Genomic DNA, 26,010 nt, shown 5'->3' with positions numbered 1-26,010 from the left:
CTGATGTTGGGGTTCTAAATGGAATCTAGACTTTCACATTCTCTGCACAACACGCTGCCTCCAAACTGCAGTCAACCAAATGTTTATACACAAATACCTAGCTCTTCTCCAATTCATCAGAAAAAGCCCTTGGACCAAAAAATGTAATTCTCCAGTGCCCTGAACTAAGCTTCTTTGCAGAACTATAGCCCAATTTGCTCTGCAGCAGAAATCTGTATTGTGCTTAGTGTGAGGGTTGGTGACAGAGCAGCCAATGACCATTAAATTCTGCTTCCAAAGGCAAAAAACCATATAATGTCATATGCCTTTTCCTCTTCCTAATCTATTAGACATAACAGCTAATTTCACGCCACACCTCCTATTTGGCATCTCTGGAATCTTAGACTAAGTCCTGGTCAATATGGAACAAAGGCAACACAAACCACAAGAAAATTAGCAATCTATCCTAGGTCATTGCCCATGGCTTCAATCCCACCCCACCACCCGATAAAAATTTCATCTGTACTGGTAAGTGGAGCATTGAATACAGTGCCTGCCACAAAAAAGCTGTTTCAGCAGCCACACACTTTTTAAGAAGTGAGCTCCCAGCATGAATTCATTGGGACAGAAATGCAGAAACACTGGCCTACCTGAAGGGACAACGCACTGACTTCTTTAGGAAGTTTGGATTTGGCCTGATCCCCAAGATGAGCCCAGCTGAACTGAGCCCAGCACAGCTGTTCAGAAAGGGCAAGAAAGCCAAAAAATACTTTCTTCTCGGAGTACCCAAGTTCCCTTGAGAAGTCCATGCATGAGTGGTTTCTAGTCCAAGATCAGCTGGAGAGCTTTTTAAAAATTCAAACTCTTAAGCCCCAGACATACCCATCTTTTCAGAAGGCTCCCCAAGTGATTCTAACACACAGTAAGGTTATCAATTTATACTTATTCTTTAGCCTTGGTTTGTGGCTGCCAGTGTCTCAAAAATCCATCACATAAACCACACCAAAACCAATTCCAATCTTTCTCGGAACCCATTCAGAAGTACAAACCACAATGGCAGTTACCACAAGTGAAGTTTCATTTCATTGATGCAAAAGTTGACAGCTTTCTAAACCAACACTACAGATCTAACATTGGATGTCAAAGATCAGTCCACATTTCAGAAATGCAGGAAAAACCTCAATGTCTAAGTTTGGGATTTTCATCAACTGGCCTAGAACTCATATACAAACGCCTATACTCTATACCTCACTGGCACTTAGAATTCTCAAATAGGCTTGAGAGAGAGCAAAGATATTTTCTATTCTCATACGGTGGTCAGCATACAGGCTTGAGATACCAAGTGTATCAAAGGGAACAATCAGAAAAACATTAAAACTTTGAATAGATATGCCCAACTAATCGCTGGCCTCCAAGTGCATTTGAAGTTCCCCATGTCATCTGTAACACAGGAGTGTGAAGCGGGTGGGGTGCTGGTATACAGATTAATAAGCAAGGTGGGCAAGATTCAACATCACCTTTTTGCCCCAAAGGCCAAACATTTTCAGCAACCTTCCTGCCAGGAGCAATGGTAGACAGATACCTCTGAAAAACTTAATAACCCACGCCAGGGTGGGAATGGGGGGATGGTTTCAAATCATCTTCCAACAACAGAGATGCTAACCAGCTGAGACGTGTCATAGAGCGTGAACTCTATTTTAACGAGTGAAAGCTGTTTCCACAATTGGCTCTGACCTAATACAAGATGTCACCACCTTTGGTCCCAAGTCTCTGCCTCCTTATGAAGACCGCATCTTAAGAATTGTCAGGAGGATCGTGTCAGAAGGAGAAACGGGGAAAAGAAACAAGAAAAGGAAGTTTGTCAGCCAGCCCCCCAGCCGGTCTCACCTCCCCGCGTCTAGCTCCCGGCCAGCAGAGCCTCCCATGTCTGTCAGGCTCGCAGCTGAAGCAGCCAGCTCTCCAGAAGGCCTCTTGCCGGCCCCATCCCCACCGCCGGAGCCACCGTTGCAGCTCTTCGTGCGAAAGAGGCGACTGAGGCGGATTTTGAAGGAGCCCTTCCGAGAAGGGCCCGCGAGTGGCCGGAGGGGCCCCGGAGGAGGTGGGGGCGGGGGAGGTTGCTGCTGTTGCTCCCCTCTACTCAGGCGCCCTGGAGGGACCAAGTCCTGCAGCGGAAAGGGTACCGGGGGTAATTCAGGGCCTGGGGGCTGCAGCAGAAGCCGGCCGCCCCCTCCTCCTCCGCGGCCCGGGCTGCTGAGCTCCTCTTCCGAGCAGCTGTTAGTCTCCAGGCTCTCGGCCTCCGATTCCAACCCTTCCAGGACCAGCAGCGCGTCGCTCGTTTCCGTGGGGTCCTCCCCGGCCTGCGGGGTGGCAGCAGGCGGCTGGGGCTGCGGAGGGGTCGGCTGTGGGGGGCACGGGCACGGGCAGCAACCCCCACCGACCGTCTTGACCCCCGACCCCGCCGGCTGCCCAAGCCCTAGAGCCGCCAACTGTGCCTCTAGTCCAGCCGCAGGGCCCCAGGTCCGCTCAAGCGCCAACCCCGGCGACAGGGCCTTGGGGTCCAGGGCACAGCGGTGCCGGGGACACAGCAGTTCCGAAGGTCCCGGCTCCGGGGCCGCCTCCGCGTCCTCCTCCTCCGGCGGCCGACCCACGTTGCGGAACACCATCAGCTGCGGCGGCCGGGAGCCTCGCGCGCCGGGCCGCGAGAGGAAGGGTGGCGGCGGGGGCCCATGGCCCGGGGGCGGCGGCGGCGGGCCTGGCTCGGGGGCCGCCTCTCCATAGCCGAGAAGGCGGCTCAGGACGCGGTACGAAGCGGCCGCCGCCGCCGCCTCGCCATCCCGGAGCTCAGCCCCCTGCATCAGGGAGAGGGAGGGAGGGCGGGCGGCTGGGAGCCGGGCTGGGGTGGGGAATAGGCCGGGCCCCGCCGGAGCCCCGCCCGCCGCGGCCCCCGGAGCGACAGCGCTAACGGCCGCCGCGGCCTCTGCCTCATAGAGGGGGGCGGGGGACTCGCGGAGCCCAGCGCGAGCCCAGGCCGCGCGCCGCCGCCGCCGCGGACCGCCCCAATCGACGTCACTTCCGGGAAGGTTGACCACGCCCCTTTCCCCGGGTGAGCTCGCGCCGGCCTCCATGGCACGTGACGCTACCTGGGCCCCGGGCCGCTATTGGCTGTGAGCTGGTTCTCTGCTGGCGTTGGTCTCCTGCCTCCGCCCTTGGTTTTCACTTCCTGGGCGCCCCGGCCCGTAGCATCCTTCTTGATAGAGTGAAGCGGCATTGGGGGCCTTAGTCTGGTGCTGGGAGAGAGCCGCTGGCCTTGGGAGTACCTATGATTCTTGTCCTGCCTATGCCGCTTGCGATGTGTGACCTTGGCCGAGTCATGTCACCACTAATCTGTGTCCGCCTGCTGAGATCCAGTGAATAACTACATGAATAATGTGTTATAGATCCAGTGGTGTGCTGACACACGTTTAACAACCGGCTCTGGTGGAGGGGAGGGAATGTATGCGAATATATAGGTGCATAAATTTATCATAAATTTTACGGTTGTAAAGGATGTGTAGCCACAATTTACAAATAATAATATACAATGTCAAATTCCACATGACTGATTTTCACAGAATGTTGTCACTGATGTTCTCCAAATTCTTACATGGGTAGCCAAACCGTGATTGCAATTGACTAAGGAATGTAATTGCCACGTGAATGTTGGTAGATATTTTCCTCTATGTAAATATAAGAGGAAAGTGAAAAAACAAAGACAAAACTGGATTGTTAATGATGGGAGTGACTTCATTTATGAATCAGAAAAGTTTCAAATACTGGAAGAATTTATTTCCTTAATTTTTGTGCTATTCATAATGTAACAGCTACAGACATAATACATTAAGTTTATTTTATTATTTTTTTTGATTTTCAGGTTTTCTTTTTTTTATTTTTATTTTAGCGTATTATGGGAGTACAAGTGTTAAGATTACATATATTGCCCATGCCCCCCCCCCAATACATTAAGTTTAAATCTGAAGTATTAACACTTTCTTCCTTACTTTCTTTTCTTTTTTTTTTTTTTTGAGACAGAGTCTTGCTTTGTTGCTCAGGCTAGAGTGAGTGCCCAGGCGTCAGCCTAGCTCACAGCAACCTCAAACTCCTGGGCTCAAGCAATCCTTCTGCCTCAGCCTCCCAAGTAGCTGGAACTACAGGCATGCGCCACCATGCCTGGCTGATTTTTTTCTATATATGTTAATTGGCCAATTAATTTCTTTCTATTTCTAGTAGAGATGGGGTCTCGCTCTTGCTCAGGCTGATTTCAAACTCCTGACCTGGAGCAATCCACGCGCCTCGACCTCCCAGAGTGCTAGGATTACAGGCGTGAGCCACCGCGCCCGGCTTTTCCCCTCTCTTTTTGCTTAGTAAATTTCTACTCATCCTTCAGCTTGAACTCACTCCCCATGACCTTAGGGAGATCTCCCTGCCTTAGTACCTCCTCCTCACCCAGCTCTAAGCCCACTCCTTTGTTGCACTTAATTGCACATGTGTGATTTGTAATCTATCTGTGGGCCTATTTGATGAAAATCTGACTTCCCTACTGAACTGAGAGTCCTGTGAGCGCAGGGACCAGGTTTGCTTTTTGCCCTTCATGGACTCACCAGCTCCAAGGACCATGCCCAGCACAGAGCAGACCCTCGATACATAAGCACGGAATGGCTGTTCAACCTCAGGCCCTGTAACAAGCTCCTGCTACAAATTCATCTCTAATTCTGCACAACAGAAGTAATATCCTTCCTTGCATGTGAAGAAACAAACTGAAGCTTAATGAGTTATTTAGCTGGGGTCACTCAGTTCAAAAAGATGCAGTGGCATTCAAAACCAGCTGTCTGACTCCAAATATTTCATTCTCCACCCTCCCTCCCCGCCAACCCCTGCCGGCTACCTCTCAGGTGTTGCTTGAGTTTCTGGAGAAAAGAAGAAAAACTGCCATAGGATAAAACAACGCCTAAGGTCTAAGACTACCCCAGATCTCTCTGTTTAAACTCTGGCCTCAGAGCAGATTACAGCACAGGCAAGGTCTGTGGCTCTGCAGCGCCCTCTGCTGTCCATCTGCTTTCCTGGCCCTAGAAGAGGCCGACTGAGGCCATTTAGGGTATCTCCACTTGAGCAGAGCACAGGGATGTACTGGGAAGATACACAAGCTCTTTCTTTTTTTTTTTTTTTTTTTTTGAGACAGAGTCTCACTTTGTTGCCCAGGCTAGAGTGAGTGCCGTGGCGTCAGCCTAGCTCACAGCAACCTCAAACTCCTGGGCTCAAGCGATCCTTCTGCCTCAGCCTCCCAAGTAGCTGGGACTACAGGCATGCGCCACCATGCCCGGCTAATTTTTTTATATATATATCAGTTGGCCAATTAATTTCTTTGTATTTATAGTAGAGACGGGGTCTCGCTCTTGCTCAGGCTGGTTTTGAACTCCTGACCTTGAGCAATCCGCCCGCCTCAGCCTCCCAAGAGCTAGGATTACAGGCGTGAGCCACCGCGCCCGGCTCACAAGCTCTTTCTAAGGCAGGGAAGGAATGCAGCCTTTCCCCATGTCCTTAATTGTCCAGTCCTGTAGCCCAGGTCCTGGAAAAAACTTTATGACTGTTAAGTACCAAGCCAAGGGGGTGTATCTTCCTGTTTGTGTGACTTGGGTTTGTGTTTGTTGAGCTGATTTTATGTCTAAACATACCAGCTGGGCGAGGTGGCTCACACCTGTAATCCCAGTGCTTTGGCTTTGTGAGGCTGAGGTGGCAGGATCACTTGAGCCCAGGAGTTCAAGGTTACAGTGAGCTATGATCATGCCACTACACCCCAGCCTGGGAGACAGCCTGTCCTCTAAATAAATAAATAAATAAACATATCTCTTTCACGGAGGGCCACAAAAGTGGTCCTCACGGTGCTTGGGCCCTAGTTAAAAAGGCTTATGAAAAACAACTTAAAGAATCCAGAGAGGTTCTGAGGTTCGTTTAGTCATGCCTCAATGAGCTAGGTTTTGGGGGTACAGTGATGAATGAGACAGATAATCCTTGCCCCTCCGGACTTTGTGGTCCATCTAGTTTGAGTCCTAATCATGCCACTTCCTGCACATCTTTGAACCATAATGAAACATCTCTGAACCTGTGTCTCATTTATAAAAATGGGTCAGTAATACTCCTCCACTTGACAGGACTATTTTGGGAAATTTAATGAAAACTTATATGTAAAGGAGCTTGGTAAATTCTAAAGCACTATACAAATGTAGTTATTATTAATGTGAAAAGCTTCTTGGAAAAAAACGTAACTCACCCAGTGTGTTTTCTTGACCCTCAACTAATAGTAACCAGTAATAAATACCAAGAAACAGAATGGCCAGGTGCGGTGGCTCACGCCTGTAATCCTAGCTCTCTGGGAGGGCGAGGTGGGCGGATTGCTCGAGGTCAGGAGTTCAAAACCAGCCTGAGCAAGAGCGAGACCCCGTCTCTACTAGAAATAGAAAGAAATTAATTGGCCAACTGATATATATATATATAATTAGCTGGGCATGGTGGTGCATGCCTGTAGTCCCAGCTACTCGGGAGGCTGAAGCAGTAGGATCGCTTGAGCCCAGGAGTTTGAGGTTGCTGTGAGCTAGGCTGACACCACGGCACTCACTCTAGCCTGGACAACAAAGTGAGACTCTGTCTCAAAAAAAAACAAAAAAACAGAATGAGTCATTCACTCTCCTTCATCTCTTTCTCTGTTGACAGAGTCCAAGAAAAGAGTTATGAGGTTGCAACACAGGTTTTTGGTCCCATCTGTGCCACTAACTGGCTTGGTGGCCTCAGGAATGTCACTTTCCTGTCAGGGTTTTAGTTCCCTTATCTGTTAAAAAACAGTCTGGGCTGTAGGCTCTTCTAGTTCTGCCATCACAGAGATTCTTCAGGGTCCTTGTTCTCTAGCAACCCCCTCGCTCTCCCCCACAGCCTTTTTGTCCCCATCCCAATGTCCCCACCCCCCATCCCTTCCTATGTATACTCAGTGATCTGGGATATCAAAGGTGTAAGACAGTGGTGGGGAGAGGGTTAAAAGGGAAAAAGCCAAGAGACAGCTCGTGACTGTGGGACCAGATCACCTGGGTTAGTGGGAAGCACATTGGCCATGGAAAGGTGATGGGGGTGGGGGAGGCAGGAGCTTTGTTCTGTGGCTTCCCCCAAGGATCCACACCCTTCCAGATCCAAGGAGGCTGCTTCAGATAGTGCTGACTCTGGGCTCCTCAGTTACTGTGTCCTGCAGAGAGTAGGATGTGAGGGATAAGAAAACTGGGCACAGTGGCTCACACCTGTAGTCCCCGCACTTTGGGAGGCTGAGGCAGGAGGATTGCTTGAGGCCAGGAGTTGGAGACCAGCCTGGGCAACATAGCAAGACCCTATCTCTACCAAAAAAAAGAAAAATTAGCCAGGTGTGGTGGTGCATGCCTGTGGTCTCAGCTACTACAGAGGCTGAGGCAGGATTGGTGAGCCCAGGAGTCTGAGGCTGCAGTGAGCTATGATCACACCACTGCACTCCAGCCTGGATGACAGAGCAAGACTCTGTCTAAAAAAAACAACAAAACAAAACCTGGGAAGAGTAAAGAGACTAGCAACAGTTGTCATGAAGAAGGAAGAAGAAGGAAAAACAGGACGACAAAATGAAGGTGGAAGAAAAAGTGGAGGCAAAACTTTGTCCACACCCTTCTCCCTGCCCCCACCATTGCTGCTGTTTGTTAACTGGCGCAGGAGAACAAGGGCCTGGGTGGGTGGCTGACACCTGGGTGGCAACTCCATCTCTGTCACGAACAACAGCATGGTCCTAGGGAAGTCCCTTCACCTCTCTGGGCCTTAATTTACCCCTCTGTAATAAGGCTTTCTTATAGTCCCTGAGGTTGAGTAATGGGGTGATGCTTGTGGTTTGATTGGGCAGTATAGAGGAGTCAGAACTCTGGGTTAGAGTCTTGAAGTGAGCAGCCATGTGATCTTGGGTGAATGTCTGAGCCTCAGTGTCCACATCTGTGAAATGGGAATAAGAATATTCACCATACATGGTTGTGGAGAAGACTCGTTGAGATAACACACATGAAGAGCACTTTCTAAGCTGCCACAGTCTGTATAAGGATTGATTATGGTTATGTTAGGCTCTCTTTCCTACCCTCGCTGTCCCCAGTCCTAAATTCCAGTTCAGCAACATGGTGTCGGGGGTGCAGGCAGCCAGAGCAGATTGCCAGGAGATGCAGCTTGGCCCTCTGTCATGCCTGTGGAGATTGCTGCCAGGAGGCTGAGTGGAGCAGAGGGGTGGAGAGAGGGGCATGGGCTCATCTGCGGTTGCTATGGCGCCCCATCCTGGATTTGCCCATCTCTCCTAATGCAGCAAAGGGCAGGGGGAGGGAGGGAGGGAGAGCACAACTGGTCCCTTCCCCTCCCCTTCTCTCCATCTCTCTCTCTCTCTCTCTTTCTCTCTCTCTCTCTCTCTCTGCAGCAGATGTGGGGTGGGGGTGGAGGAAGCCCGGATCCTGGATAAGAGGGGGAGGAAAGAGTGGGGTGCCAGGATTAAAAGGGTTTGAGATGGGGGGCCACACTGAAAGAGGAGAGGGCAGGGCCCTCATACCTACATCCAGAAGCCAGCTGATGACGTTAGAGAGAGAGAAAATAGGCGAGCCAGCGCCAGCGTGAGAGAGAGAGGGAAAGACGAAGAGGGAACACCGGGACAGGAGGCGTGGAGGCAGGCAGCCCCCAGACCGCGGCCAGCATTTGCCTGGGCTCTCCTGAGCCACCAAATCCCCCAGGCAGCATGGACCCCAGGGTCCTCAAAGCTGCCCTGAGGATGGGTACCAGGGCAGTGGTCATGCCCCCTCCTTTGTGGGGGCTGCTGGGCTGCTGTTTCCTCTGTGGCTGGGCTCTGGGAGGTCCTCGATCTCTCCGCTCTCTGCCCCCACTGTCCTCCGAAGTCAAGCCAGGATCTGTGCCTATCTGGGTGCCCTCAGAGGGGGCTGAGGCAGCTCTGGCTTTTCTCTATTCTGGAGATGCTCAAAAGCTGTTGGGGGCTAATTGTAGTCAGCACTATGAAGCACACGGGGCAGGAGCCAGACCAAATCTCCCTCCGATCCTACAGGGGGCAGCGGGCACCCTTGCCCAGGCTGCTAATTTTCTCAACATGCTGCTGCAAGCCAACGACATCCGTGAATCCAGCGTGGAGGAGGATGTGGAGTGGTACCAGGCACTGGTCCGCAGCGTGGCTGAGGGGGACCCACGGGCATACCGGGCCTTGCTGACCTTTAACCCTCCACCAGGGGCCAGCCACCTACAGCTGGCCCTGCAGGCCACCCGGATTGGGGAGGAGACCATCCTTCAGGACTTGTCTGGGAACAGAGTGCAGGAGGAGAGCCTGGCAGGGGACCTGGACATCCCTGCTCTGCAGAAGCGGGTGCTGACCAATGACCTAGGGAGCCTTGGCAGCCCCAAATGGCCACAGGCAGATGGATTCGTGGGGGACGTGCAGCAGGTGAGGCTGTCTCCTCCCTTCCTGGAATGCCAGGAGGGCCGGCTCCGTCCTGGCTGGCTGATCACACTCTCGGCCACCTTCTATGGACTCAAGCCAGACCTCAGCCCAGAGGTCAGGTAAGTGGGTCTGTGCAGGATTTGACGCATTTACGGGTATGTAGGGGTGGGGGGCACAAGTCCACCCAGCTGTGCATGGGCCATTTGGCATGAACATGTGTATGTCTGGGGGGGAAGCACAGATGTGTGCATTTGCATTCAGCTGTGCGTGTCTGCAGTTGGCTCTGGGAATCTGTAGCTATCTCTTAACGCATACAGGTGTGAGTGCACATACTGTGTATGAATCAATCCATTTACACATATCTAGGTGTCCGTCTATTTGTATTTATGTGCTTGAGCACATGAAGGAATGCCTGAGCATGTGCATATACAATGGGTATACATATGTAGGCATACCTATATGTAGGTCTACACACATGTGTGTACAGATGCCTGCATAGACAGGTGCAGGTCTTGGCCCCCAGGTCTGAGGAGTGAGTGCAACAGGCTCAAGAGGGCTTGCCATGGATGACAGTGACAATCTATGCACCAGGCTTCTTGGAGGAGCCAGATGGCCACTCCAGGAGTTAAACCTTCTGCTCTCTAGCAACTCAGAGCCGTCAAGGAGGCTTTCCAGGAGAAGGAAAATTCTTGAGGGGCATAGAACCAATGCTTTTTCTGTCCAGGAGTTGGCTGGGCCCTCGGGGTCTCTCCCAATGGCTATATCAAGCAGGCCCCATTGTCCTGCCTGTTCTGACCCTGAAGCTTGTGATACTCCTCAAATGACTGACCTTTTCCCTCAACAGAGCAAACAGGGGCTGGGACCCCTAAGGAGGAGGGGGCAGTGAATGAGCACAGTGCAGCAGGGATTCAATAATCAACATTGCTCTTCCAGCTCTGTGTCCCCATTCACTGTTCCCAGCAGGGGTCCCCTCCTGCCAGCAGGCAGTCTGGCTCCTTGCCAGCCCTCTCCCCACTCAGCTCAGAGCAGGGTTTAGGATGCTGCTGGGCCAGGCAGCTCCAGCTCAGGGCTCTTCCATTACATGTCTCCTGTGCTGTGATCCATTCTGACCTGGCTTGGGCAGAGTGAGGGGGTGGTTAATGGCTGAGCTGTGTGTGTGTGTGTGTGTGTGTGTGTGTGTGTGTGTGTGTGTGTGTGTGTGTGTGGTATACATAAATGGAGTGAGAAAATGTGAAAATCCCCATCAGATTATCAGAGCCCTGGGCTCCTACATATCTGGACATGTACCCTCTTTCTACACATTGGTAGAAATCAGGAAATATGGGATGTTGAAAAGCTGAGAGGTGTGGGGGAACAATCTAATGAGAAAGGGACTATTGTCCAGAGAGACGAGTTCACAGCACTGGAGAGATGGAACACATGTGTACCTTCCGAGTACCCTGCAGCCACTGCGCTAAGTTAGCCAAGATTGCAGCGTCCCATGGTCTAGTGCCTGTAGGGGTGGAAAGGTGTGATACCTTTCCTTACCCATCACAAGGGGCACATCACTCCAGCTAACAAAGGTATTTAATCAATGTTTTACATGACCAAGGAGGCTTCAGAAATGAAGACTCAAAGACTCAGGGAAAACTGTCCATTTTTTGCTTATATTTGATGAAGAATGGACAATCATGTAGAAATGAGATTGGACATAAAAGGGTCTGATCTTATGGTAATAGACTGAGTGAAGTAATAAGCTTAGAAACCCAGCAAGGCCTGTCCTTATTCTTCTTTGTGTGGCATTCCTTCCTCCCAGGTGCAGGGCAGGATCATCTGGAATGAGGGGTTTATGATCTATTATTAAAGTGGGTCAGAGAATTTCTTTATGGCCAGCTCCTACACAGAAGGGCAAAGAAAAGTTAGAGTAATGTTTCTAGGTTTTATGGCCTGCTCTAGGGGAGAGAGATTCTAGTTTCTATGACCTGCCTTGGGAAAGAAGAATTCTGGTTTTGACGACTTGCTTCAGGGGAGGAAGAAGGGTGGGAGACAGGAGGGCAGGAGAAGTTTGGAGAAAGCATGCTTCTGAGGCCCTTCAGTTCCAAGTACTCAGCATGCCAAAGTGCCATAACTTGGAGCACTGTTTTCTGAGCCCCAACATGCTGAAGGACACATGTCCACCTTGGCATCTATCACTGTGCCCCTAACTGCCAATTCACTGCCCTAGGGGGCAGGTGCAGATGGACGTAGACCTCCAGACTGTGGACATCAATCAGTGTGCAAGCGGCCCAGGCTGGTATTCTAACACACACCTGTGTGATCTCAACAGCACCCAGGTAAGGAAGAGGAGGATGCGGGGGGCTACTAGGGTCCTGCCTCCCTCCCCCTTTCCCATCACTGCCACCACCCAGCTCCCAGAAGTGGCTGTCAAAGCCACCCCAGCATCTCAGGGCTTCAAGGGAGTCCCAAAGTGATTGGCAGTGATGAGACACCAGGCTTTTTAAAAGTGAAGCCATTTACACCCTTCTGATCCCTCCACTCCTGGCCAAGGCCACCCCTTATTCCTTTGAAATCTCAGTGTCCCTCTCTGCTCTCCTTTCTGGTACTCAGTGCTCCAGGATCCTTCTCCAGGGCCCCTCCTTGAACCTCCATTAATCATCTCCTTTCCTTCCCCTGGACCACATTATCCATGCCAACACAGCTCTGGGTTACTCTTTGCCCACAAAGGATGTACCATTGGTGTTTGTTGAAATAAATGGAATTGTTGGTTGGGGTATGGGAGGAATCTAACCAAAGGAGCCTGATGAAGTCTGGGACTGGTGAAGGTGATGGAACCCAGGCCAGATGCAAGCAGAATCAGGGCCTTGGGTGCAGGCCAGTCAGAATGGTAGACAGCACTGGCTGGAAATTTTACAAGCCCAATTCTGGGAAGTGGGCAGGCCAGCAAACACATCATTACTCTGACTGCTTGTTCCTGAGCTGAACTGAAGCCAAGGTGAGCCCTGAAGCCTGCTGGAGATGGTGAACATATCACTGTGTGTGCACAGGTGGCCTACTCCTCTTCAGGGCACAGGTATTTGGAGCTATAGGCCCAGGGATGGAGCCTGTACGGCTCACTTTTTAACCAGCCACATTCCCTTCTCTGGGTACACATTTGTGTCACTGTGCAGACTGTGGCAGGAACAGAGTACATCCCAGGGGTCGAGGAAAGAGGGGAAGCTGGGCCACAGTTTCATAACCACCACACTCTAACCCTTCCAGGTGTGGCCAGGGGCTGGATACAGAATCTCCCAAGGTTAACCCCTTCCTTTGCCCCACCGATGTCTGTTCCCAGCCACTCCCACAACAGATCTGACCTCATCTATGTGCTCATCTTCCCCGCCTGGCTCTGAGGTCTGCTCTGTCCCCTGCCAGGCAAACATCAATGGGCAGAGGTGGAATAAAGGGCTGGCTTTGGCATCCCACCAGCCTGGCATTAGGGCTGGGGAAGGCAGTTCTGTGCCAAAGGCAGATGGCCCCTGACAGAGTAGGCAGCTCCTCTGTGGGGGCCTTTTCAACACACCTGTGTGCCAAAGAGGGAGGCTAATGGGGACCCTTTGAAGCAGGATGTAGGCACACAAGGTGTGGCTGGGCACAGAGCTCTCCCCGCTTACACCTCCTCTCCCTGTACTTTGCCCTAGCAACAGCTAGGCACTGGGAAATGAGACACATGAGGCTCTTGCCCCTGTCAGTCTGAACAAAAGTGTGATCTATCCCCATATTTTTTGCCTTGGGTCTCTTCACAAAGCGAGGCAACAGCAGGGGCTAGGGCAGGGTTTCCACAGAGGGAAGGCTTCCAAGGACTAGGGAGGGGCTAGGAGGGATGCTCCAGTGCAGACCCAGGTGCCATGGATGGGTCTTTTCCCAGGAGGGAAAGCTCTTCCAGAGAAAGCCCCACATAAATACATATTGTCTTTGTCATTCCCAGTGCGTCCCCCTGGAGAGTCAGGGTTTTGTCCTTGGCCGATACCTCTGCCGCTGCCGACCTGGATTCTATGGGGCAAGCCGCTCTGGGGGTACGTAAGTGTGGTGGGGACCAGGTGTGTGTTTCACAGGCTAGGCTGGGCAGGCGGGTACATCTAGGGAAGAAAGACAGGGTGGGCTGAGACTCTGGGAGGAAACTCATGGAGCAAGGGCAGATTGAGAGAAGTGGGAGAGGCAAGCAGGGCCCAGTTGGGGGGTGTCTGCACCTTCTGAGAATGAGCCCACAGCATGCAGATGTGATGTAAGTTATTCTCCCAGTGAGCCCTAGCCTGGCATCACATCTGCTATTTCCCTGCTCTCCCCAGGGAGTTCCCACTCCCTCGTATCCCTGGGGTCACAGACCATAGGAGGGCAGGGAGAGGGCTGTGGTGACCATTAGGAGAGAAGGCTAAGATTTCAGGATGCCCTAGTCATGCTCCACTCCTTGTACCCATCTTGTTCTCTATAGGGTTAGAGGAGAGTGCCACCCAGACTCCTGGGCAATTCGGGTCCCTACAAGGCAGCTCCGGGAGGCTGCTGCGGTGCCAGCCATGTCCTGAGGGCTGCTCCAGCTGCATGGATGCCACACCGTGCCTGGTGGAGGAGGCCCTGGCACTGCGAGCAGCAGTGCTAGCCTGCCAGGCCTGCTGCATGCTGGCTGTCTTTCTGAGCATGCTGGTCTTCTACCGCTGCCACCGGCGCAAGGCAAGGAAGGCCCCCACATCTCTCTCCTGCACACATGTCCTACCCATCTCAACCAGAGACTACCTAAGATTAGAACTTGGGAGAAACAGGTTCCAGTCTGGATTCTAAATCTAACTCACTATGTGACATTAGGCAAGTGACATCTTAGATCTGTTTCCTCAACTGTAAAAGGCTTGATTCAACAAATGCCAGTTGAGTACTCTAAGCAAAAACTGCCTAGGCACTAGAGGAAGTGGTCTGCACCCTCATGGAGCTCCCAGCTTAATGGAGGAAGCAAAAGTGTAGACAAATGACAGCACAGTGAGACAGGGGCAAGGATAGAGGTGTGTCAATTGCTGTGGGAGCTCAGAAAGGACCAGACCATCCTGCCTGAGATGGCATGAGAAAGACTTTCTGGAGAACATGACATCTGAGGCAGGCTTGAAGGTGAACTGGATGTCCCTGGGCCGAGAAGGGGTATCCTATTCTAGACAAGGGAGTAATCTGACCCAGAGCTTGAAGGAGTGCATGAGATCCCTTTTAGCTCCAGCAACCTCTGAGTTGAGCCCAGGTCTGCAGCAGGGGCCCGGGGTGGGACTGGGAAAGCACAGGGCTGGGGTGGAGTGGGGGAGGTGTGTGAAACCTTGGCCCCCACCAGGCCTACTGCCAGTAGAATTGTGCCTGGGCTGGGAGCAAGGGCGTGACTGTGACAGAGAAGCAGAACTAGCATCACAGAGCCACTGAGTAAACCCTCAAATGGGCCCGAGAGCCTGTGGCACCAGTGCCCAGGCTCCGTCCTCCCACTGCCCTGCTCACATGCCTCTCTCCTGGGTTCACAGAGGGTCTGGGCATCTGGAATCGTCTTGCTGGAAACCATTCTTTTTGGATCCCTGCTCCTCTACTTTCCTGTGAGTCTGTGGCCAGAGGCTGCCCCCCCAGGGTCCCCCACAGCCCCAACCTGGCACCCTCCAAACCTCAGAAGCCCTCTTCTTCCTGCCTCTTGGGGTGGTTCAGAGACCTCAGAATCCCCCTACTCACACCCACAAATGGCAGGCTGGTCTAGTAAGCTCTGGAGCCAAACAGCCCCAAGCTTAAAAGAGCTCTATGACCTGCGGTGTGATTTAGGAAAGGTTACCTAACCTCTCTGACACTTAGGCTGCTCCTCTACAGGACAGAGGTGATGCTGCCCCTACTGCAGGGCTGCTGGGAGGATTAGCGACATGCTTAGTGCAGGCCCAGCATGTACAGAAAGAAGCACAGTGAGAGCAGAGACTTTGCCCTCTTCCCCCAGGTCTTTATCCTGTACTTCAAGCCCAGTGTATTCCGCTGCATCGCCCTCCGCTGGGTCCGGCTGCTGGGTTTTGCCACCGTCTATGGCACTATTACACTCAAGCTGTACAGGTAGGGCCTAGGGCGGACCTTGCTCTCACACTGCTCACCCCAGGCCACTCTGGCTCATCTATGCAATGAATTTTCCAAAGCCAGACCCTTACCAGCTCCACTCCCCTGTGCCCCCAAGGCCTGCCCCCATCACTATAGCCTTCCCTCCCATGTAACTTTTTAGGGGTAAGAGGCGGCAGTGGACCATGAAAAGGACGGGAGGACAGGGAAGGAGGAGGAAGCAATGGACGGAAGCCAGGGTTCTGGTCCCCTCTTTGTGGTCCTCCCCCATCCTCCTGTTTACCATCCATACCCTAACCCTTGTAGGGTGCTGCAGCTGTTTCTGTCTCGATCGGCCCAGCGGGGCCCCCATCTGAGCAGCGGGCGGCTGCTGCAGCGCCTGGGACTGCTCCTACTGCTCGTGCTGGGCTTCCTGGCTGTGTGGACAGTGGGCACCCTGGAGCGAGGCATCCAGCACACCCCTCTGGTGATCCGAGGCCACACTCCCACTGGCCGCCACTTCTACCTCTGTCACCACGACCGCTGGGACTACATCATGGTCATGGGTGAGCTGCTTCTGCCAAACCCAACCTCACTCTGGTCCCTGGCTCTGCACCTCCAGGGGCTTCCTGTCCTGGCTCTCCCACCTTTTTATCCAGAGCCCTGGCCCAGGCCTCCCCTCCCCCAGCACCCTACAGAGAAAGGGTAGCACAGCTGCTGAGGCAGTGCCACTCTCTCCCTCCCCACCTCCCTGCAGCTGAGATGCTGCTCCTGTGCTGGGGCAGCTTCCTCTGCTACGCCACCCGGGCCGTGCTCTCGGCCTTCCACGAACCGCGCTACATGGGCATTGCCCTGCACAACGAGCTGCTGCTCTCTGCTGCCTTCCACACAGCCAGGTGAGGATGGACCCACCTGCCCGTGACTCTTCCCCCTCGAACACTACTCCTCCACTCCCAGGAGAGGGTGTTCCCATCCCATGGCCATCCTCGCGACACTGCCATGCCTCAGCAAGATGAGGGAAGCCCCAACCTGTAGCTCTCTCCCTACCCCACAGATCCCCACCAAGGTGAGGAGGCCTCACACACAGAGGAAGTGTACCCTCCTCCTAACTCCTCTCCCACTCCTAAACCACCTCTCCAGCTTCCCCAGCACACCCTTCCCACACATGCTCAGTTCCCCCCCTTCTCCCCCTCATTCCTTAGCCGTAACGGCAGCAGGCCTGCTGTGTGTGTGTCCATAAGGACCCGGTCCTGTGGCAGGGGCAGAGTCAACCCACAGGGTGGTCCCTGCAGAGCTGTGGGGCACAATCCTGTACTATAGGCAGCCAGAGAAGGCAGGAGGGAGTAGCCTGGGAGGGCTTCCCAGAGGTGGGGACTGACATGAGCCTTGAGCTAGGACCTACATCCTGGAGAGGGCAAGAGGAAGAGCACCCTCGTCATCCCATGGAGATCAGGGCTGGGGCTGGGAGAAGAGCCAGAGAGAAGGGGAGGTGGAAGACGCTACTCTCACCTGCACTGACAACAACCCTCCCACCCCACACCAGGTTTGTGCTGGTTCCCTCCCTGCACCCGGACTGGACCCTCCTCCTCTTCTTCTTCCACACCCACAGCACAGTCACCGCCACGCTGGCTCTGATATTCATCCCCAAGGTGAGGTCTCCCCCGCCCAAGTGTGAGGTAGACCCCGGCCCCCCCAGTAAGGAGCAGTGTGAATGTTACGCCACGGTGCCCTCCAGCCCAGGGTGAAGGTAACAGAGGTGCTGGGGTTAGTGAGCTGAGTGACAGGGGCCCTAAGCAAACTCTGAAAACCTCCTATGAAGCTGTTACAGAGAGAGAGAGGTGAGGGAGCTGAAGGACATGGCGAGGAATTGCAGGAGCAGGGGGTCAGGATCACCCTGGTCTCTTAGCCAGAGAAGATGGGGTAGGATAGGGGAATAAAACTCTATGGACCCCCGGAATTTGAAATCAGAGAAGGGGGCAAAGATTCACAAAGTAAAGACACATTCCACAGGGAGGTGAGAGTAGGAGTGGACAGGGAGCCAGGCGGAGTCTTTTCCCCACTCATATGTGCCCCGCCAGTTCTGGAAGCTGGGGGCTCCACCCCGGGAGGAGATTGTGGAGGAGGCCTATGAGGACGAGCTGGACCTGCAGCGCTCGGGCTCCTACCTCAACAGCAGCATCGCCTCAGCCTGGAGTGAGCGCAGCCTGGACCCTGGAGACATTCGGGTAGGTGCAGCTCCCCCAGCCCCCTGCTGATGCCAGCTTTCAGGGACTGGGCAGAGGGAACACACCTGCCCTGCCACCTGGGCTGTGTGCCACTGCAGGTCCCCTCCCAGCCCCTAGCTTTCCCTTTCTCCAAGACCTGACCCCCCCCTTCTCTACCACTGCCCTGCTTCCTGTGACTATTCAAAGGAGGCCACACACCACCCAAGTGGAAAGACCCCCAAAGCCCAAGAACCCAGATCCTGGAGGCCCAGGCCACCTGGCAAGTTAGAGGTAGTGCTGAGAGAGGAGCCCTACTGCCTGGGGTCCTCCACTCACTCAGTCCCCAGCAAAGCAGGACAGTTGGTGACCCTAGGGCCAGCCGTGGAGTTGGGTAGTTCAGGCAGTGAGCAGCCACCAGGAACTCCACAGCAGGATCCCCTTTCCTGGGACTTGGCAGGTCTTAGGGAAAGGAAATTCTTCCTGGGTCTTACATTGGAAGAGCCTGGTTATTCTTATTTTTCTGCTCAAAGGTATCACTATAGTCACAAGAACCCTAATGAGAGGCTCAGTGGGTAGAAAGTAAGGAGAGCTGGCAGTCTAAGCCCATTGTTTTAAAAAACCTAAAGGATGGGAACCATCTCAGGAAACCAAGCTGTCCATCCTCCACCTCCACTGGGGCCCCCTCCACACCTGACTTGTTTATAGCTTCACAAAGGAGAGTCTTCTTACCTCCCAGTTCCTTCCTTGTCCCAGCTACCTGGCTTGCTTCCTCCTTGAGTCCCCCTCACCATCTGATCTCACCTGCCCTGCCTTCTGCTCTGTCTCGGGTCAAGGCTGAGTTGCACCCCATTCCAGGTGAGGCCAGAGAGCACCTGGAACACCCTGGCACAGCAGCCACACTCACGGCCTTCCACACTTCAGAACATAAACCAATCTGCTTCCCCTATGCTGGCTCTGAAGTGAAGTCCAGAACATAAAAGACTTTCAAAGCCCCACTCCATCACTTACACCCAAATACTGCACATTTCACATTCATTTGTCCCACCATATTTTTTTTTCTGTTTTGTTTTGTCTTTTGAGACAGGGTCTTACTCTATAACCCTGGGTAGAGTGCAGTGGCGTCATCGTAGCTCTCACTGCGGCTTCAAACTCCTGGGCTTGAGTGATCCTCCTGCCTCTACCTCCCCAGTAGCTGGAACTACAGGTGTGCACTACCACACCTCACTAATTTTTCTATTTTTTATAGAGATGGGGTCTCGCTCTTGTTCAGGCTGGTCTCAAACTCCTGACCTTAAGCGATCCTCCCACCTCGGTCTCCCAAAGTGCTAGGATTATAGGCGTGAGCCATCACACTTGGCCCCATCAACTTAATATAATCCTCTTAAGGAAGCTACCCTTGATCAGCCAGGTAGCCTTGCTTTACAGAAGATGCAGAGGCTCAGAGGGCTCAAGAAAACAGCCTTGAAGCACACAGTGGGTCAGCCGTCTCCCCCAAGCTAGTGACCTCCCCCACCAGACCACAGCACCCCAGTACCAGTACCCAGACCCACATACCCCAGGGAGTATGCTCTGAGTCCTCGGAGCTAAATGATCTAGCTCAGGCCTAGGTTGGCCCTGGTCTTATAGGAACGAAGAGGTCAATTCTGAGAGTTTTAAAAGCAAGAAAGGGACACAGCTTGACAGAAGAGATTCCCGGAGAAGATGGTCTACATAAGGGCCGAGGGGGAGAACAGTGCAGCCAGGGGTAGGGAGAGCTCACCCGAGCATCTGCTTATGTCCCTTTCCTCCCCTCCCCGCAGGATGAACTGAAGAAGCTCTATGCCCAGCTCGAGGTCCACAAGACCAAGGAGATGGCTGCAAACAACCCTCACCTGCCCAAGAAGCGGGGCAGCTCACGCCAGGGGCTGGGCCGCTCCTTCATGAGGTACCTGGCTGAGTTTCCCGAGGCCCTGGCCCGGCAGCACTCCCGGGACTCGGGCTCTCCAAGCCGCAGCAGCTTGCCCGGCTCCTCCCGCCGCAGGCTCCTCAGCTCTAGCCTCCAGGAGCCCGATGAGCCACCGGCTCTGCGCAAGTCCCGAAGCACCTATGACCAGCACAGGGAGCAGGACCCACCTCTCCTCGACTCACTGCTGAGGAGGAAGCTGGCCAAGAGGGCCCCACGAGGAGAGAGCCGGGAGTCAATGGAGGGGCCTCCTGCCCCTCCTGCCCTGGGCTTCAGGTCGGCCAGCGCCCACAACCTGACTGTGGGAGAGAGGCTTCCCAGAGCCCGGCCCGCCTCCCTGCAGAAGTCGCTCAGCGTGGCTGGCTCCAGGGAAAAGGCCCTGCTCATGGCCAGCCAGGCCTACCTGGAGGAGACCTACCGGCAGGCAAAGGAGAGAGAGGAACGAAAGAAGGCTGAGGCAGTCATGGCAGCCATGGCAAGCCCGGTGCGGAGGCCATCGGCCAGAAGGCTGCCACAGGCCCGAGGGGCCCCCCTGTCAGCCCCACCTTCCCCCGCGAAGAGCAGCAGCATAGACAACTCTTATACCTCAGGGAAGCTTCAAGAGGAGGCTGGAAGAAGGCTTCCCCACCCACCCATCCGGCACCAGGTCTCCACACCCATCTTGGCCCTGTCTGGGGCCTGCCTGGGAGAACCTAGGATGCTGTCTCCCACCTCCAGCTTGGCTCCAGCTCTCATGCCAGCTCTAGCCCCAACTCCAGCCCCTGCCCTGGCACCAGTTCCAGTACCCCCTCAAAGCCCCAGCTTACTCACCTTTATCTGTCCCTGGGAGAATGCAGAACTGCCTGTCAAGAAAGAAAATGTAGTCCAGGAAGGCCCCCCGGGGCCAGAGCGAGGCAGCCATTCCCCTGCCCCACCTCGAGCCAGGTTCTGGAGGGCCCTCTCCATTGCAGTAGAGAAAAAGGGGCCTGGGGAGAATGAGATAGACACAGAAGACAGGCATCTCCAGGAAGAAGCTGATGACGTGGATGAGGACAGGCCCAAAATCTTCTCCAAATCACACAGCCTCAAGACCCCTGCTCAGCAGGGTTCCATGCGCAGCCTGGGACTGGCTATCAAAGCTCTGACCCGCTCTCGGAGCACATACAAAGAGAAGGAGGGTGGGGAGGAGAGTCCTGAGGGGGAGATGAACAAAGCTGTAGCACAGAGTGTAGGGACAGCCTCCAGGTCTCCCAGGCTGGGCCGCCCCAAGGTAGTGAGCAAGCAGGCTGCCCTTGCCCCCTGTGACGACGAGGAGTCCCTCCAGAACCAACAGAATGCTCACACGAGCAGAATGCTCCAAGTCCGTCAACAGGACAGCAGCAGGGAACAAGAAGACAGAGGCAAGAGGACATCCCAAGGTCTAGGGGAGCGGAAAGTTGAAAAAGCAGGTAAAACAGGGCCTGCCATACTGAGGCAAGTTTTTAGGGACAAAAGTGCTGAGCAAGCAAAAGAAGCCCCCATGGGATGGCGGGAACCACCCAAAGCTGGCCTCTGGACCCTGAGCAATGCTGACCACCGGGTGGTGGATGTATGCCCCTGGGAACTCACCGAGTCTGAAACATGTCACCCAGACAGTAGCAACAAGGCCGAAATCTGCCCCTGGGAGGTGAGTGAAGGAGGCCCTGAGATGAAGGCATTAAGACAAGCTCCAGATAACTCCCAAGAAGAGAGGGGGAAAGCCCCTGAAAAATCAGAGCCCAGAGATGTGGTTGCCATTGCACGGAAAAAGCCAGAGAGGCTGGTCAGGGGACAGGAAGCAGTGTGTCCCTGGGAGACTGCTGAGCCTGGAGGTCTGTCCCCTCAGTCATCCCCTCAGGACTCTGACAGAAGCAAGGGCAGGTTGGAGGCGGTGGGCAGCGGGGAGGCTAGGAAGGTGGCGAAGGCAGAGCTGTGTCCCTGGGAGGCAAGTGAAGGAGGAGAGGATGGGAAACCCACCCAGGAGGGAGCAAAGGAGCTCCCCCAGGAAAAGCAGAAAACCCCCGAGAAAACAATCTTTTGGAAAGAACACACACTGGGGGGAGGATTGGAATCTCTCGGTCCATGGGAGAGTACAGATTTTCGGGGCCCCTCGGCAGTCTCAATTCAGGCCCCAGGAAGTGCAGAGTACTCAGGGAGTTTGGACAGCAGCACTGCAAAGGTGTGTCCACAGGAGGCAGGAAAAGCTCCTGCTATCAGGAAAGCAGAGATCTGTCCCCAGGAGCTGGATGGTGAGGTAATGGGGCAGGAAATACTGAGTCAGGGGACAGGTAGAGAATCTCTCCAAGAAAAGGAAAAAGCCTCTAAAAAAGGAAGTTTTGGAGAGATGGGGGAACAAACTGTGAAAGCAGTGCAGAGATTAAGTCAACAGCAGGAACCAATATGTCCCTGGGAGAGCACAGCCCCTGGGCACTCTGGCCCATGCCTAGACAATTCCTCATCCCAACCTGGCGGCCAATTCCTAAGAAGTGGAGAAAGCAGAGCACAGGTGTGTCCCTGGGAAGATCTCAAGCCAGAGGTACAGGATAAAGCAGAAATCTGTCCCTGGGAGGTAAGTGAAACAACAAAGGAGGACTGGACATCAGGACAGGAACCAAAAGGAGGCGAATCTCAAAAGGACAAGGAGAAAACACCTGTAAAAGCAGGAATCAAAGATGTCACAGCTCGTGAAAAGCCTGAGGGGCAGATCCAAAAACAGGAAGCAGTCTGTCCCTGGGAGAGTACAGACCCTAGCAGCCTTCCCCCACAACCAGGTCCTCGAGGCACAGAGAGACCCCCAGCCACTTTCCAGATGTCAGGTAGTGTGGGGAGCAAAGCTGCTGAGATCTGCCCATGGGATGTGGCGGAAACCACAACTGCTGAGAAGGCAAAGATCTGTCCCTGGGAGGTGGATGCTGCAGCAGGGGAGGAAAGGGCTCTGGGAGTTGAGGCCACTAGGAAGTCTCCAGAATACATAGGAAAGATTTCTGCAGATTCTGGACTCAAGGAGACAGATGTTATGGCTCCAAAGAAGCCAGAGAGGCCAGCCACAGAGCGGGAGGTGGCCTGTCCCTGGGAAACCTTGGGTCCAGGGGACTCCTCTCAGCATTCAAACATTCTGGAACCTGACCGGACAAGAGCTGGGGACCAGGATCTGGACCATGTGGGGTGCAGGCCAGCTGAGGTGTGTCCCTGGGAAGTACAGGAAGCTCCTGCCGGTGAAAAAGCCAAGATCTGTCCCTGGGAGGTGAATGAAGGAGCTCCTGGGAAGGGACTGGAACAAGAGACGGGGAGTGAATCAGCAGGCCAGACGGAGAAAACTCTAGAAAAGGCAAGCCTCACCTCCCTGGGAGAAGACATGTCAAAATGGGTGGCAAAACTGAGTCAAGAACAAGAAGCTATTTACCCTTGGGAGAACAAGGAGTTGAGGGAGTCCTCTGCTCAGGCCTCCAAGGTCTTAGACTCTTCCAGCAGCACGAGTAGCACACAGGCAGAGGTGCATTCCTTGGAAGCAACAGAGAAGGGGGACCTGAGACAAGTCCCAAAGACAGGATCCCTCCCAGAACACATAACCCAAGAAAAAGCAGGAGAATTCATTACTAACGACGGGGAACAAACAAGCAACCAGCTGCAATCTGTCTGTCCGTGGGAGAGCATGGCCGCAGCAGGTTCTTTCTCCCACCCAGAGAGCCAGCACCCTGACCAGCCGAAAGCCAGCTCCCAGGGACCAGTCAGTGTTGGGAGCAGGGTTGCAGAGGTGTGCCCGTGGGATGCTCCTGACCCAGATGTGTATAAATCTGACAGCAGCGCCAAGGCTGAGATCTGTCCCTGGGAGGTGACTGAAAGAATCCCTGTACCGGAGATGTCAAGACAGGATGGAGAAGCACAGTCTCGAGAAGAGAAAGGCAGAGCCCCAGAAAAGCCAGAGCCCAAAGGTGTGCCAGTTCAGAAAGAGCCAGAGACAGCAGACTTGGGGAAGCAGGAGGCTGTGTGTCCCTGGGAGAATCAAGATTGTGGGGGTCCATCTTCTGACAGAAGCAAAGGCAGTTCTGTGGCAGCAGGCAGTGTGGGAGCCAGGGTAGCAGAAGTGTGTCCGTGGGAAGTGGAAGAGGCTCCTTCTGCCAAGAAAGCAGAGATCTGCCCTTGTGAGGTGAGTGAAGGAGCAGCAGAGGCACAGGGGCTGGAAGAGGAGGCAGGCAGAGAATCGCCAGGGCAAGGAGAGCCGTTCCTTCAGGAGGCAGGGGCTGGGGGGGATGGAGAACACTTTTCAAAAGCAGCAGTGAAACGCAGCAGCAAGCAGGAGACAGTCTGCCCCTGGGAAGGCACAGACTCAGAGGGGCCCGTCCCCCAGTCAGGTGCTCTGGACACTGAACAACCCAAAGTCAGCCCCCAGGGAGCAAGCAGTATGGGGAGCAGGATGGCAGAGCTGTGTCAATGGGAAGTCACTGATCCAGAAGGAAATAAAATAAAGGGCACCATGGCAGACATCTGTCCAGGTGAGGAATCCGGAGCCCCATCTGAGGAACCTGGCCTCCTGGCTTTAACAGCAACTCAGACGGAAATTATCCCCATAGCCCCTGAGAAGCCACTATGCCTTTCAGTCCATGGACCTCTGGATCACTCCCTTCCAGAAAGCAAAAGCGCCCACCCCAAGGCAAGCCAGCCCCCCAGTGCTTCCACTCTAGAAGGTGTCAGAGAACTTCAGGGACCTTCAGGGCTTGAGTCATTGACCAGCTCAGCCCCAGAGCCAGGTCTCCAAGAAGTTGAGGCTCAGAAGTCTTCCTCCTTAACTGAAGACCAAGGACAAGTGACTTCTGAAGCTCAAAATGAAGAGCTCATCCCTCCAACTGTCTATCCTTGGGACTGGGAGTAACAGATCCATCAGGTGAGGTTAAACACAGAGCTAGCTTTCAGGAATGAAGGTCCTTCCAAGTCCAAGTGTTCCCAAAGAGCTGAATCAAAGACAACTTGGCCACTTCCCCTCCTTGGGAAGGCCAGAAGTCAACTCATTCCAAAGACAAATTGTATAAGAAGAGTGCAGCTTGGACTCCAATGGGAAGGCCCACCCTTTCTTTACTTTTAATTGTCTTTCTGCTCAAGGAAACAAAGGCTGGACCCTGTGCTTCTAAAGACCCTTCCCATTCATCTAGAGTACTCAACACAAGCCATCTGAGTCTGGACACTCACTTGTAAAGCCAGTGTTAGGGATGAAAGGAGGTCAGCCATGCCTAGCCTGCATTCTCTCTTAGGGAGACCCAGTTCTTCCCTGAAGTCTACAGAGGACCATTTTTTGAAAAGAAACTAAACCTCATAAGGTGCTGGCAACATAGGGACTGCGGACTATAGAACACTATAAAGATCACCACAGATAGCTAAAGAAGCCATTTAACTAAAGTTGAAAGATAAATTGGGAGAAAAACTAAAATGACCCAAAATAGGTGCCTGAAATGCCTTAAGGGCCTTGTCATTTTGACTTTGAATCTCCCACTTCTGCTTAATTGCTTCTCATACCTGTGCTGCCAGCAGCTAAGTATAAACAAATCAGGCACTCTGACATCCATGTCCACATCTGGAATCCAACGCAACGTCAGAGACAGAGAATACAGACGGAAAAGCAATTTTTTCAGGTCCTCCCGACACTGGTCAAAGGCAGACTCCCTTCCAGACATCCTCAGTACACCTCTTGCTAGTGTTTTAGTATGCCTCTTTCTGCCCCTGCTCTTGCTGGTCTCCAGCGCTCACCTCATTGGCTCTTCCTCCTCCCCCTAACCTAACAGCACTGCCATCAACAGGACCCCTCTCTTCTGCCACTGTAACTGGAACCAAGGGGACTCTCTGGTTCTGATGTGAGACCCACTCCTTACTCAGTAGTAAGAGGCCACACCAGTCTCCTTCCACAGAAGCCAGATAAAGAAAGGAAGTCCTGAATACAGCCAGAAGTCTAAGTGCTTCAAGGGTAGTACTACGGGGCAGGTTAGATGCCTGAGGAAAACAGCATTGTGTAAATACAAAGCCTTCTTTCTTAGGGAGCTCGCTTCTCTTCTCTCAACAGTTCAGGCTACCCTTGCTTGCACAGTACTAGATAACAGAATGCTGGGATTAGATGACACTACCAAAAGGAAATGAGAAAGGAGAAAAACATACAAAGAAGTACCAGGATTGGCAGAGGTGAGGCCAGTGTGGAAACAGGCAGGCTAAACATGGCAGAGCTGGACAGGGGCACTAAAGATGGCAGTAAGCCCACCCTCTAGCAGTACAGATATTGATGTCATTCATGGAAAGAAAAAAAACAAAACAAGGTGACCAAATACCCAATGGGGAAAAAACGAGCTGTAAAATCT

The 26,010-nt window shown here is 53.5% G+C and overlaps 2 protein-coding genes across 4 annotated transcripts in view; one reads left to right on the top strand and one right to left on the bottom strand.

Moving 5' to 3' along the window:
* Positions 1-3,037, bottom strand: part of SOCS7 (suppressor of cytokine signaling 7) — a 34,138-nt gene extending 31,101 nt beyond the window's left edge. For 2 of the 3 annotated variants that reach the window (XM_012765959.2, XM_012765960.2), the window contains exon 1: positions 1,867-3,036. In XM_012765959.2, the coding sequence (XP_012621413.1) occupies positions 1,867-2,834 (968 nt within the window). In that variant the 5' untranslated portion in view covers positions 2,835-3,036. Of the gene's footprint in view, positions 1-1,866 lie in introns of all 3 variants that reach the window. The other variant, XM_012765958.2, reaches the window with a different exon arrangement.
* A 5,577-nt stretch (positions 3,038-8,614) lies between these two features.
* On the top strand, positions 8,615-25,650 carry GPR179 (G protein-coupled receptor 179). Its single transcript, XM_012765964.3, has 11 exons — positions 8,615-9,606; positions 11,691-11,799; positions 13,431-13,518; positions 13,935-14,170; positions 14,989-15,057; positions 15,441-15,550; positions 15,857-16,095; positions 16,287-16,425; positions 17,073-17,178; positions 17,608-17,754; positions 19,533-25,650. Exons 1-11 carry the CDS (start codon positions 8,780-8,782, stop codon positions 24,540-24,542), a joined length of 7,080 nt encoding a protein of 2,359 aa, XP_012621418.2. The 5' UTR covers positions 8,615-8,779; the 3' UTR covers positions 24,543-25,650.
* Positions 25,651-26,010: the final 360 nt, after the last annotated feature.

This window comes from Microcebus murinus, chromosome 18 (assembly GCF_040939455.1).
Source record: "Microcebus murinus isolate Inina chromosome 18, M.murinus_Inina_mat1.0, whole genome shotgun sequence".
In the NCBI taxonomy this organism is placed as follows: domain Eukaryota; kingdom Metazoa; phylum Chordata; class Mammalia; order Primates; family Cheirogaleidae; genus Microcebus; species Microcebus murinus.
Note: the sequence above shows the minus strand (reverse complement) of the source record. Positions and strands in the feature narration are given on the sequence as shown.